This window comes from Xyrauchen texanus, chromosome 1, assembly GCF_025860055.1.
Source record: "Xyrauchen texanus isolate HMW12.3.18 chromosome 1, RBS_HiC_50CHRs, whole genome shotgun sequence".
Lineage (NCBI taxonomy): Eukaryota > Metazoa > Chordata > Actinopteri > Cypriniformes > Catostomidae > Xyrauchen > Xyrauchen texanus.
In genome coordinates, this window is record NC_068276.1 from 50,648,855 (window position 1) to 50,661,660 (window position 12,806).

At 40.4% G+C, this 12,806-nt stretch overlaps 1 protein-coding gene across 2 annotated transcripts in view; it reads left to right on the forward strand.

The window, feature by feature from the left end:
* The window catches only part of LOC127647586 (1-phosphatidylinositol 4,5-bisphosphate phosphodiesterase beta-3-like), a 77,084-nt gene that overhangs the window by 59,136 nt on the left and 5,142 nt on the right, over nucleotides 1–12,806 (forward strand). For both annotated transcript variants that reach the window (XM_052131924.1, XM_052131935.1), the window contains 14 exons: nucleotides 629–713; nucleotides 1,478–1,602; nucleotides 2,143–2,297; nucleotides 2,434–2,595; nucleotides 3,332–3,431; nucleotides 3,534–3,638; nucleotides 4,617–4,687; nucleotides 5,415–5,544; nucleotides 5,731–5,766; nucleotides 5,884–5,993; nucleotides 10,902–11,011; nucleotides 11,627–11,786; nucleotides 11,885–11,961; nucleotides 12,044–12,133. In XM_052131924.1, the coding sequence (XP_051987884.1) occupies nucleotides 629–713; nucleotides 1,478–1,602; nucleotides 2,143–2,297; nucleotides 2,434–2,595; nucleotides 3,332–3,431; nucleotides 3,534–3,638; nucleotides 4,617–4,687; nucleotides 5,415–5,544; nucleotides 5,731–5,766; nucleotides 5,884–5,993; nucleotides 10,902–11,011; nucleotides 11,627–11,786; nucleotides 11,885–11,961; nucleotides 12,044–12,133 (1,516 nt within the window). The remainder of the gene's footprint in view (nucleotides 1–628; nucleotides 714–1,477; nucleotides 1,603–2,142; nucleotides 2,298–2,433; nucleotides 2,596–3,331; nucleotides 3,432–3,533; nucleotides 3,639–4,616; nucleotides 4,688–5,414; nucleotides 5,545–5,730; nucleotides 5,767–5,883; nucleotides 5,994–10,901; nucleotides 11,012–11,626; nucleotides 11,787–11,884; nucleotides 11,962–12,043; nucleotides 12,134–12,806) is intronic.

Genomic DNA, 12,806 nt, shown 5'->3' on the forward strand with positions numbered 1-12,806 from the left:
GAATGGCTTCTTTAGGCTTAAAGTGCAATTCTGCAATGCTAAAGTTTGTTGTTCAGCACAGCGCGAAGTCCCTGCAAGCTTTTCAGCCGCTACTATATTCACAGTATAGCATAGCCTAAAATTCCTTACTGATTTTTGAAATCGGTTATAAATTTCTATTTAATTCTAATGTTAAGGATACATTATTTTATTGAGCAAATTCATTTAGTGGCATCCTTCCACTACAGTCACTAACATGTAAACCTACTTAATGCTAAGTTTGGCCTCTATAGATGCTGTGCAGGAATATATAAATTAGCTAGGTGAATATGTGTTTTGCGTCATGGCTGTTTGTATATCAACATTATATAACATGGTGTGACAGGGTGGAGGGCGGGGCCGGGTAGTGATTTTACACACCCGGTCCCTTATCAGGCTAATCAAGCCTCCGAGAGGGATAAAGGCCGACTGTGAATGGTGGTGCAACAGAGAGAGAACGTTTACGGGCTGTTGCCCGTCCTATGTTTGTGTTTTTGTGTCTTCGTTTAGTTTTATATTAAAATATAATTTATATTGTCAAGCCAGTTCTCGCCTCCTCATTTCCATTGAACTGCTTTACCCATTGATTCCTTTTTCTTTCTGTTTTCAGAGAGGAATAAATATTTTGAGATGTCTTCTTTTGTGGAGACCAAGGGCATGGATGCTTTAAAGAACTCTCCCAGCGAGTTTGTAGAGTATCCTTTACCAGTCTCAGTTTCAAAGATGTAGCCATAATGTTATGTTTCAGACGTGTGTGTGTGTGTGTGTGTGTGTGTGTGTGTGTGAGCGTGTATTTATCACTTTGTGGGGACCAAATGTCCCCATAAGGATAGTAAAACCCGAAATTTTTGACCTTGTGGGGACATTTTGTCGGTCCCCATGAGGAAAACAGCTTATAAATCATACTAAATTATGTTTTTTGAAAATGTAAAAATGCAGAAAGTTTTCTGTGAGGGTTAGGTTTAGGGGTAGGGTTAGGTTTAGGGGATAGAATATAAAGTTTGTACAGTATAAAAAACATTATGTCTATGGAAAGTCCCCATAAAACGTGGAAACACAACATGTGTGTGTGTGTGTGTGTGTGCGCGTGTGTGCGCGTGTGTGCGCGTGTGTGCGCGTGTGTGTGCGTGTGTGTGAGCGTGTATTTATCACTTTGTGGGTACCAAATGTCCCCATAAGGATAGTAAAACCCAAAATTTTTGACCTTGTGGGGACATTTTGTCGGTCCCCGTGAGGAAAACAGCTTATAAATCATACTAAATTATGTTTTTTGAAAATGTAAAAATTCAGAATGTTTTCTGTGAGGGTTAGGTTTAGGGGTAGGGTTAGGTTTAGGGGATAGAATATAAAGTTTGTACAGTATAAAAACCATTATGTCTATGGAAAGTCCCCATAAAACATGGAAACATAACATGTGTGTGTGTTTGTTGTTCTTCCTGAGCAAAATGTGTGCATTCAGATATAATAAAAAGCAGTTGAGTCGTATCTACCCCAAAGGGACTCGCGTTGACTCTAGTAACTACATGCCACAACTCTTCTGGAACGTGGGCTGCCAGATGGTGGCACTAAACTTCCAGACTCTTGGTCAGATATTCAGACAACACTTATTTCCTTTATATACAGTGGCCTTAAAAGGAATGTAGACATTCTTGGACACATTCAGAAATTTTTAAACCACAATTAAATATGTCTTAAATAATTTTTGTTGCACATTACTTTGCTTTTACTAACTGGTCTCAAGGTGTTTTTAGTGGATGTATGAAGTCGAGTTGACATAGGTGTCAGGTTTAGTTCATAATATTAACTATGGACATATTCCACTAACGTTGACAACTAGAGATGTCCACATGCTTAATTTTACAATATCAACATTAAAGTGAATACTTTTGTTAAATGTTTTACTGCAAAAATGTGTTGTTTTTCATTACAATTAATTCCACTCTCTTAGTTTTTGTCTTTTTATAATGCATTGAAATTCATACAATTTTAAATTGTGACTTGAGTGTCCCAATACTTTTTGGGGCCATTGTGTTTAGGTGAAATATATTCTTCTTTTCCTCTTAAGTGTTAATAAGTCACCACTTTTAAAGCAACCTTACACCGTTGTTTGTCTCTGTCTCTCAGACTTGCCGATGCAGCTGAACATGGGCGTGTTTGAATATAATGGCCACTGTGGTTACCTGTTAAAGCCAGAGTTCATGAGACGTACTGACAAACACTTTGATCCCTTCACTATGAACATTGTGGATGGCATCGTAGCCAACACAGTCAAGATCAAGGTGTTGTGTGGTTGCATGTAGCATACTGTTTTTAAGTTATAATTATCTTTAGTTATTTTGCTTTGAAATTGCAACTGTAATACATAAGATCAGCTCATTTGTGTACATCAATGTCACCTTTCCCTCGCATACACAGATCATCTCGGGTCAGTTTTTGAATGATAAGAAGGTTGGCGTTTATGTGGAGGTGGACATGTTTGGGCTTCCTGCAGACACTAAAAGGAAATGTCGAACGAAAACCTCGAACAATAACTCTCTGGACCCAGTCTGGAATGAAGATTTCTTTGTGTTCAACAAGGTAACCAATGAAAGGAAAAGTACATTCACAAATTAATGTTTTTTTCATCCTCACCCCCCATTTTGTCGCCCAAACTGTAAGGACTTTCTTCTTGGAAAATAAAAGGGAAACTTTAGCAAAATGTGTAAACACTTTTTTCATCCAGTGAAAGTAAATGGCGATGGGTGCTTTCAAGTTGACTAAAAAGTGCCTTAAATATGGACAGTGCTCTATTCCAAGTCCTCAAAAGCCATGTGATAGATTAGCTTTGTGGAAGGAACACAATAAAATCTGAAATAGTTGTTCGCTGAAAATATGTGGCCCTCCCCAATAGCTCTATTTTTCTTTGATGTTGACATGCGTTCAAAAATAGTGTGTCAAAATGGGTCGCAACAGGAAATTGCCACATTATTTTTGCTAGTATTAAGCATAAATCTATCAAAAGTAAGTGAGGTTTTTGCCTTCTGCTTAACTGTTTGCCAAAGGAGTGGGAAAATAAACTTAAATTAACTTGATATATATTCTCTTAAAACAAGTATCCACAATTTTGCTTCTCACATGTGTTTATCGCACATTAAGGATGTTACACATTTTTACTGGATTTATATACTTTTAGTGTAAAGGACAAAAATACTGATTAAAAAGATGATTTTTGTTGTGTTTAAAACTGTCCAATTCTGTACTTGCTTTGCACTATATTAATCTACACTTTGTCTTGAAAGTAAATTGAGTATTCTGTTAAATACTATCTCCCTAGGTGGTGTTGCCAACCCTGGCATCTCTGAGAATAGCTGTCTATGAGGAAAATGGGAAGTTTATTGGGCATCGCATCTTGCCAGTATCTGCATTTCGCCCAGGTTTGTACAAATATGTGGTGGAGATCTAACAATACAATTCTTCTTGCTAGTCTGATACTGCACTGAAGATTTATTGGCTTACATTGTACTTTTGTATTTTAGGGTACCACTACATCAGTCTGAAGAATGAGCTGAATCAGCCACTCATGTTGTCCTCCCTGCTCGTGTACAATGAGGTGCAGGACTACATCCCCAATGAGCACCAAGGTAGGATAGACATCTGTGGGACTACACAAGCTATGATTACCGAGAGTTTTGTTTATACCCTAATACATATTAGTAATTACTAAGGAGGTTCTGTAGAGAGAGGCTGGACATGTAGGCCACATACATACTTCACAGTTTTGTGAATGACATTCACTTTTATTTGCAGGAGGGAAGCCACTAAATTATTGTTCTGTGTGTATGAAATAAAGGAGTCACTCCTGAATCCGTTTTTGGCTGTTTTTGGCATCTCTTGGCCGCCATCAAAATTTCATCTTGTTTTGTCTTGTTTTTGTTTTACTGTCCAATAGTTAGTGAAGTCACTGTGTTAAATTGTTAACTACTGGTTATTCAGTTTGATTCTGTAAATACTACATTAATTAAATTAAAGTTTGGCTGTCATTACATGAATTGTTTGCTGCAGTGTGGCATTAGAGAAATCTTTTGTAAGAATTTAGTGGACAGTAGACAGAGTACAATTTCCAGTAATATATCTAAACATTCTTAAACAAGATACATTTTCTTGAGAAGCAAAATGACATAAGAAATGTTTTCTTGTTTTCAGAAAAATCTAACAAACTGGAGTAACGTTTATGCTTAGAACAGAAAAAGTACTGGGGTGAGGGGAAAAAAAACACTTTATTTAAATGTAAATCAAGTTTATTTTTCTTACCCAACTGGCAAATAATTTGTACTTTCTTTTTAGCTTAAACCCCACAAAATGTTGTTACATTTCTCTGTTCTCTTTGTTGAAAGACTTAATATCTTATGTCATTCTACCTCAAGTAAATTTTTCTTGTTTTAACGATATTTAGATATTTTTACTGGAAAATAAGACAAAAAAACGAACTAAATAAATCAATTAAATCTGCAATGTGGTGTGAGATTTGAACCACACCATTTTAGTGCCACTCTTTGGGGCAGACGCTTACGCGAATATTGTCCTTTTCTTTTTCTCTTGTATGTCATGTATTTGTGTAGAGTATGCTGAGGCTCTGACAAACCCCATCAGAGAAAGGCAACTTTTAGCACTTATGGAGGACCCCACAGAGGTGAGTGTGTGAGTGTGTGAGTGTGTGAGTGTGTGAGTGAGTGTGTGAGTGTGTGAGTGAGTTTAGTTCCATTTAGAAAATCTAATGCAATTAAACATTATAATAGTTCATGTACTCTATACTGCATATAGTGACTGAAATATGTTCCTGACGTCTTTTGACTGAACCTGCAACCATATTGTCAAAAAACTTAACCATTAACCCACCATCCCATGAAGTAAAATGTTGTCAAGTCAATCTGAAAATTAAGCCTATTTACTTTTCTTAATAAAAATTCCTGGTCTTATTGTACCCTGGTGTTGAATGAACAAAGTCTTGACCCCAACTCACCATTGGTTGAGTCAATGTTGTTTAGCTGGATGAACTGCTCATAACAAAAAGAGGAATTTTACAGCGCCACAGAGACACGGTTGTGAGAAAATGAACATGCGTATAGCTTACTTACAGTTGTCTCTGAATATTAGGCTAGGATAGGAAAAAGTGTTGTAACACTTCAGCTTTAACGCTGTAATTTAATGCCGGTTAACGTAAATGTAATAAACTGCAATAATAGCAAATAACTATAGAAAAAGCAGCCTTGAAATATATATAATCATTCAGTATAATTTTTCACTTTGAAATAAGTTGCATTATGGGGAAAAAACTGGGTTGAGGTTGCTATTTCATATGGACTTGAGAGCCTTTATTCGATTATTTGACTACATACTATGAATGTTTGTATCTGCAGGGTGGCCCTTCAAAACAAGAGGAAGGAGACAAGACTGACTCTAGCTGCATGACCTCTGTTGACCTCTGCCCTATGCCTTCTCCAACACTTCCTCCAGTAGTCAACGAGGTCATGAGCACCCCTGCATCAGGTTCATTGAAAACCCTATATACAAATATATCAAAGAACTTTCCTGCTATTTATGTGCTGTCATCCTGTCTGTCTTTCTGTCTCTTTCTCCCATGTTCCAGCCATGTCAGTTTTGCATTTATGTCTATTCATGAATATGCATGTTCTTTCCATTAAGTGACTTGTATGTCCGTATGTAATATTTTAGGTCCTAAAGAAGATCAAGTCAACAATATTCTTAAAGGTAAGACCCACTTACCATCATCTAACCATCGTACCTTCATCTTTGTCCATCATGCTGCACCAACATGGAGAGCTGAGAGGTGTTGAAGGTCATAAAAAAACTGTTTGTGTTTTGCAGTAATTGAACCTCAGTCTATTGAAGAGCTTAAGCAGCACAATTCCTACCTGAAGCTGTTAAAGAAGCAATGCAAGGAACTCAAGGAGCTGCGGAAGAAACACCTCAAAAAGGTCAACTACATTTTATAGTGACATTAGGGCTGCATGATTGTAGCAAATATCATAAATGTTGATTATTGCTCTTGATATTGTAATGTGATTATTAATGTTGATTAAAAAAATGTATTACCATGACAAAGCAAGCAACCGTGCTGTTCTTCAGAGTAGCAGATTTCAGTGGTGGATGTGAGCTGCGATCCAGTTTCTTTTAAGCATTATATTGTATTGTATTTTATATTGTAATAATATTTGTTAAGATAAAGCAAATTAAAATTAATGTAAATTGATATCCATGTATAGATTAAATTTAATTATTGCTAAATTACTGCTTAAATTATTAGTCCATGAACAGTTTGTAATATGGCTTATTCAATATTCAAACTTATTAACAGCTAATATAAATTGACCAAGTTACTGCGTAAGTCATAAGAGCTGCCTCACGTGCCTGGACTGCGATCACACGCAGGCAGCGTTTTATGAATGGTTCATGATCTCAGTGTGAGAACATAACCATGACAACATTGCAGCCCCCCTTCAAATCCACCAGGCCAAGGCACTTAAAGATCTGCACTTGGGTAGTCCTGATCCTGATGTGCTGCAGGAACTGCGCCCCGGGTCCATGATGTTCACAGCGCCGGCACTCGGACGGGCGATGGCCACCCTCGTGGTCCAGCAACGTCATCTATGGCTGAACACGGGAGGTGGACTTGCTTTCTCAACGCCCCTGTTTCCCTGCTTGGTCTATTCGGCGACACGGTTGATGACTTCGCCCAGCAGTTCTCGGCAGTGAAGAAACAGATGGCCACACTACCTGCTCTGCTCCGCTGTGAAGCCTCGCCAGGTACGTCAAAAACGATCATCCCCTTAGTGCCCCTCGCACGGAGCTTGGACGCGTGGCTCTCAGTTCCCAACCCGTTGCGCTGGCTGGCCAGGACCATCCAATTCGGCTATGCAATTCAGTTCGCCAGGCCGCCTTTCGCCAGCATCTGCTTTACCTCAGTGCACGGCAAAGACGCCAACACCCTATGTGTGGAGATCACGACCCTGTTACTCAAAGACGCGATGGAGCCTGTCCCTCCAGCCAAGATGAATTAGGGTTTCTACAGCCCTTACTTCATCGTACCCAAGAAAGGCGTCGGCTTATGACTGATCTTGGACTTGTAACTTTTAAACTGGGCCTTGCACAATCTCCCGTTCAAAATAGTCACGCAAAGACATATTCTAACTCGCGGCATCAAGATTGGTTTGCAGCAGTAGACCTGAAGGATGCGAATGTCCACGTCTCTATCTTGCCTCGACAACGACCCTTCCTACGGTTCGCGTTCGACGGCCAGGCGTATCAGTACAAGGTCCTCCCCTTCGGCATGTCCCTGTCCCCTTACATCTTCACAAAGATCGCAGAGGCATCCCTTGCCCCGCTAAGGGAAGTGGACATCCGCATACTCAACTACCTTGAAGACTGGCTCATTTTAGCCCACTCTCGAGACTCACTGTACGCCCACAGTACCAGGTGCTCGGGCACCTCAGCCGTCTAGGGCTTCAGGTCAACTGGGAAAAGAGCAAGCTCACCCAGGTTCAGAGCATCTCTTTTCTCGTGATTGAGTTAGACTCCGTCTCAATGACAGCGCCCCTCACCAATGAGCTCGCTCTGTCGGTGCTGAAATGCCTCACCTTATTCGAGCCAGGCACAGCAATTCCTCTAAAACGTTTCCAGAGGCTCCTGTGCCATATGGCATTCTCCGCGGGAGTCGCGCCACTGGGGTTGATGCATATGAGACTGCTTCAGCATTGGCTTCAAGAGACTGCTTTAGCACTGGACTCGAGTCCCGAGGTGCCACGGCACGTACCGTGTGTTCAACACTCCTGCCTGCCACCAGACTTTCAACCCCTGGACAGACCTCTGTTTTCTGCAGACAGGATTCCTCCTACAGCAGGTGTCCTGACGTGTTTTGGTCACCACAGAAGCCTCCAAACGGGGTTGGTGCGCCGTGTGCAATGGGCACGCAGCCTCCGGCTCCTTGACTGGGCCCCAGCTGTGTTGGCACATCAACTGCCTTGAGTTGCTGGCATTAATTCTTGCCCTGCAGAGGTTTCACCTGCTAATATGGGGCAAGCACGTCTTGATTCAATCAGACAGCACCGCTACGATAGCGTACAAAAATTCCCTAGGCAGCATGCGCTCTTTTTATATGTCACAAATCGCCATCTCCTCCTTTGGAGCCAGCAGCAACTCAGGTCGTTGCATGCCACTCACATCCCGGGCAACCTCAACATGGCAGCAGACACGCTGTCACGACAAGGTACACTCAGCGGAGAGTGGAGGATCCAACCCCAGGTGGTTCAGCTGATTTGGAAGCAGTTCGGCAAAGCACAGATAGACCTGTTCACTTCCCAAGAGACCTCCCACTTCCTGCTCTGGTAGTCCCTAGCGGAGGCTCCCCTCAGGACAGACACACTGGCACACAGCTGGCTGACTCCCTGGCGAATTCCCCTGAGGAAGGACCTTCTTTCTCAGGGACGGGGCACCCTCTGGCATCCTCGCCCAGACCTCTGGAACCTCCACGTCTGGCCCATGGATGGGATGCGGAAGATCTAAATGGCCTACCACCTGCTGTCATAGACACAATCAACCAAGCCAGAGCTCCCTCTACCAGGCAATGTAATGCCTTAAAGTGGTGCTGATTCGCAAATTGGTGTTCATCCCGATCTGAAGACCCGCAGAGATGTGCAGTCCGGTCAGTGCTCTCATTTCTGCAAGAGAAGGTTGAGGGGAGGCTGTCCCCCTCCACCTTGAAGGTTTATGTAGCCGTCATATCGGCTCACCTCGACGCAATGGAAGGTAAGTCCCTAGGGAAGCACGATCTGATTATCAGGTTCCTTAGATGTGCCCATAGGCTGAACCCTCCCAGGCCATGCCTTTTCCCCTCATGGGATCTCTCTGTGGTCCTTTCAGGCCTTCAGAGACCCCCTTTGAGCCGCTAGAATCAGTCAAGCTCAAAGCCCTCTCCTTGAAGACGCCCCTCCTGATCGCGCTCTCTTCCATCAAGAGGGTTGAGGACCTGCAAGCATTCTCTGTCAGCGACACTTGCCTAGAGTTTGGTCCGGCAGACACTCATGTTGTCCTAAGACTGCGACCGGGCTACATGCCCAAGGTTCCTACATGCCCAAGGTTCCTACGGGACCAGGTAGTAAACCTGCAAGCGAAGCTTCCCCGTGAGGAGGCAGACCCAGCATTTTCATTGCTGTGTCTGGTGCGTGCTTTGCGTAGCTATGTACGCAAAGCTTTAGATGATCTGAGCAGCTCTTTGTCTGCTTTGGTGGACAGCGGAAAGAGAACGGTGTCTCCAAACAGAGACTTTTCCACTGGGTCGTTGATGCCATCGCATTGGCCTATCACACCCAGGCCATGCCCCCTTGCGGGTTCAAGCACACTCGACGAGAAGTGTGGCATCCTCGTGAGCACTGGACAATGGGACCTCCCTAGCAGACAAATGCAGAGCAGCGGACTGGGCAACACCCAATACCTTTATGAGATGAAAAACAGAGGCATGATTCCCTCCCTTTATACCCATATTTCCAGGGGAGGTATATGCAAATTCTGTCTGCCAAATTCTCGTTGGCCTTTTCTCAAGTTCAGAGGTAACCGAGGCCTCCAAGAAAGTCCCCTAGTGTCACTTCACTCGACACAATGTCTCGTTCCCTCCATCAGGTTACAACAGTAACCTAGATGTTTTTCTCATAAAACATGAATTTGTTTTAAGAGTCTGCACTCAGATTTTCTTTTTCTTTGTAATCACAGTTCGAAATGACCACAGGGTGTCAAGCTCCAAAAGGACAAAGTGTTCCACGCAATTTGTGCAGTTTTTAAGACTTCTGAAGCCATGCTATAGCTTTTTGTGATGAGCAGACCAAAATTTAAGTCATTATTCACTGGTCACTAATCATCATCGATGTGTTTTTAAGATGGTGTGCCAAGTTTCAAACAGTCCAACGAGTCTCAAGTCACATTCCATCACACTTCGTCTAGCAGTTTTTGAATGCAGGAATGCCTCTTATGTAAGCATGTAAGCATGTAAATCTCAATATCGCTTCTTAAATCCTAAGATCGATCTTTTACTCTATGCACAACATTCTACAATGAGTAAATCACTCGCTTATGAGACCAGATTTCATGCTGTGTGACTAAAAATGTCTGTAATGATAAGCCACTGGCTATTGAATTGTCTCTTTTAACATCCTTTCTGTTCTTTACAACCAATTGTAATAATAACAAAACATAAACATTTAATCTATTCACAAATAGCAAGGGTGAGGTAAAGAATCCATTTAGGTTCTCTCTCTCGTTAATATAGTCATTTACGGATGCTTTTTACATAACTTCCGGTTTTCTTAAAGAGACTGTACAGATTTTTAGCACATGTTCTACAAATTGCAAATAAATGTAAATACTTTTTGTATTTACATGTAAATTCTATACATTATGCACTAAACAAACATGTAACAATATATAATATATGCAATATAATATTATATTTATTTATGGAATACATGGATTTTTTTTTTTACATTTTTAAAAGGCTAAAATGAGACCAAAATGATGATAAACAAAAATATAATTTGTACAATTTATATTTTCCTATTGTACCTAGTTAGAAGATACCCTGTGTAATTAACAGCATTAAATGGGAGAGAATTTCTAACATGTAATACAGACATTATAACAGAAATATACCCAAATCTATCGGAATCTAATTGAAATCAGAAAATCAAATCAGGAAATCCGTCTCAATACACAGCCCCATTTGGAACAACATGAGGGTCGGTAAATAATGTCAAAATTAAAATTTTGGCATGAACTATTCCTTTAATAATGTGTTTGCCAATGGCTAAATTATTTATCTGTGGATGCATATGTTTCAGGTGTGGGCACTCAGTAAAGACCAAAAGACTCGTTATAATCAGCTAAACTCTGATCTCCAGAGAAGACGGTGTCAGCTGGAGAAACGGGTGCACACCAGTCTCAAGAAAAAGTGAGCAAATCTAGAGCCAATTTACATTTTGACCTTTATGAACTGTTGCCAGGTTTACATTGTGGTAGAGTGACAACTAATTGTTGTAATTCAGAGTAGAATGAAAGAGAGGGCAGAGGTCAGGAACATTCCGTTATCATGCAAAACTTTATATTAAGGGTTCAGGCCCTCCAAGGGTCAGCAGGGGTTATAAACCTTAGATATGCCAATAATATCATCCTATATTATTAGCCTATAATATTAGCCTATTATCATTCTCTGGCTTAAAAGTTGATCAACACTTTTCTCACATTGATTATTGCAATACACTCGTTGGGGTGTTTTGCAAAATTCATCTAGATCACATTACTCCTATCTTGGAATCATTGCACTGGCTCCCTGTCAGGTTTCATGTTGATTTTAAAATTTTCAAGCTTACCCTCAAGGCTTTGCATGGTTTGGCTCCTCAGTATTTTGTGTTTTTGTTATTAACTGTTTTCATATGCATGTTTAAATATCTCTTAGTTTTGTGCAGTTCAGTTGGGTTGCACAGTCCCAATTTAGGGCTTTTAGAAAAGACCACTTTCCATAATTTCCATGGGATGTTTTTTTATATTTGAGTGTTTGTGTGTGCAGTGGATCAGAAGAGCATGCACAGAGGGAACTGGATGAGCTTGATCAGGAACTACAGAAACACAAAGATATGTTCAGACAAGAACAGATGCAGGAACTTCTCAATCTCAGACAGACACAACATCAGACAGAGACAGAGACTAAACACTGCCACCTCAAAGAGGTAATACACACAACAATAGCCCAAAGACACAACAATTACAGCTACACACACATTTATAAATGTTGTTTATTCTTAGTCACTCTGTTCTTCTGTATCAGGCCAATCAGAAGCTAAGGGAAATCGCCCAACAATGCCAAGCAGCCCAGATCAAGAAACTCAAGGAAGTGTGTGAAAAGTACGAAATTACTGTTTTGTGCATGAATGTTTGTATTTCGTGTGCTATGACACATGCTGAAATGCCACATTTCTGCTCGCAGAGAGAAGAAAGAATTGCAGAAGAATCTGGAGAGGAAGAGGCTGAACAGCATTATCGAGGTCAAGAAAGCAGAAAAAGAAAAGTCAGAAACGTCAGTAATGCTTTACTCCCTCTTAAAACATCCTCAATTACTTCTAGTGTTTCTGTACTGGCATTGACAATTTGTAGTTTAGTCTGCATGGTATGTTGATAGGAATTAATCACGACTTCAGTTCAAATAATCTGACATAATTTTTCTAAAATGTCTTGCTACCAAAGAGAAGAGAACCGTTGCATACACATTGTAAAACTTATGTACAATCAGATTTGATCCTAAATTCCATTTATTTTAACAAGCAAGCGTACAAAATTTTTTTGTGCTCATGCTCTGGTGTATTTTTTTATTTTATTTTAGGTAATCCAAATATATATGGTGGCACAATGCTGACATGTGCTATTTTTTCACTCAATTATGTTGTAAAAACAACATCTTTCTCGTAAAATTGTGTCAAAAAAATGACATCTTTTCTCGTGTGTGTGTGTGTGTGTGTGTGTGTATATATATATATATATATATATATATATATATATATATATATATATATATATATATATATATATATATATATATATATATATATATCATACACACACACACACTGGCAGCCAAAAGTTTGGAATAATGTACAGATTTAGCTGTTTTGGAAGGGAATTGGTACTTTAATTCACCAAAGTGGTATTCAACTGATCACAAAGTATAGTCAGGACATTACTGATGTAAAAAA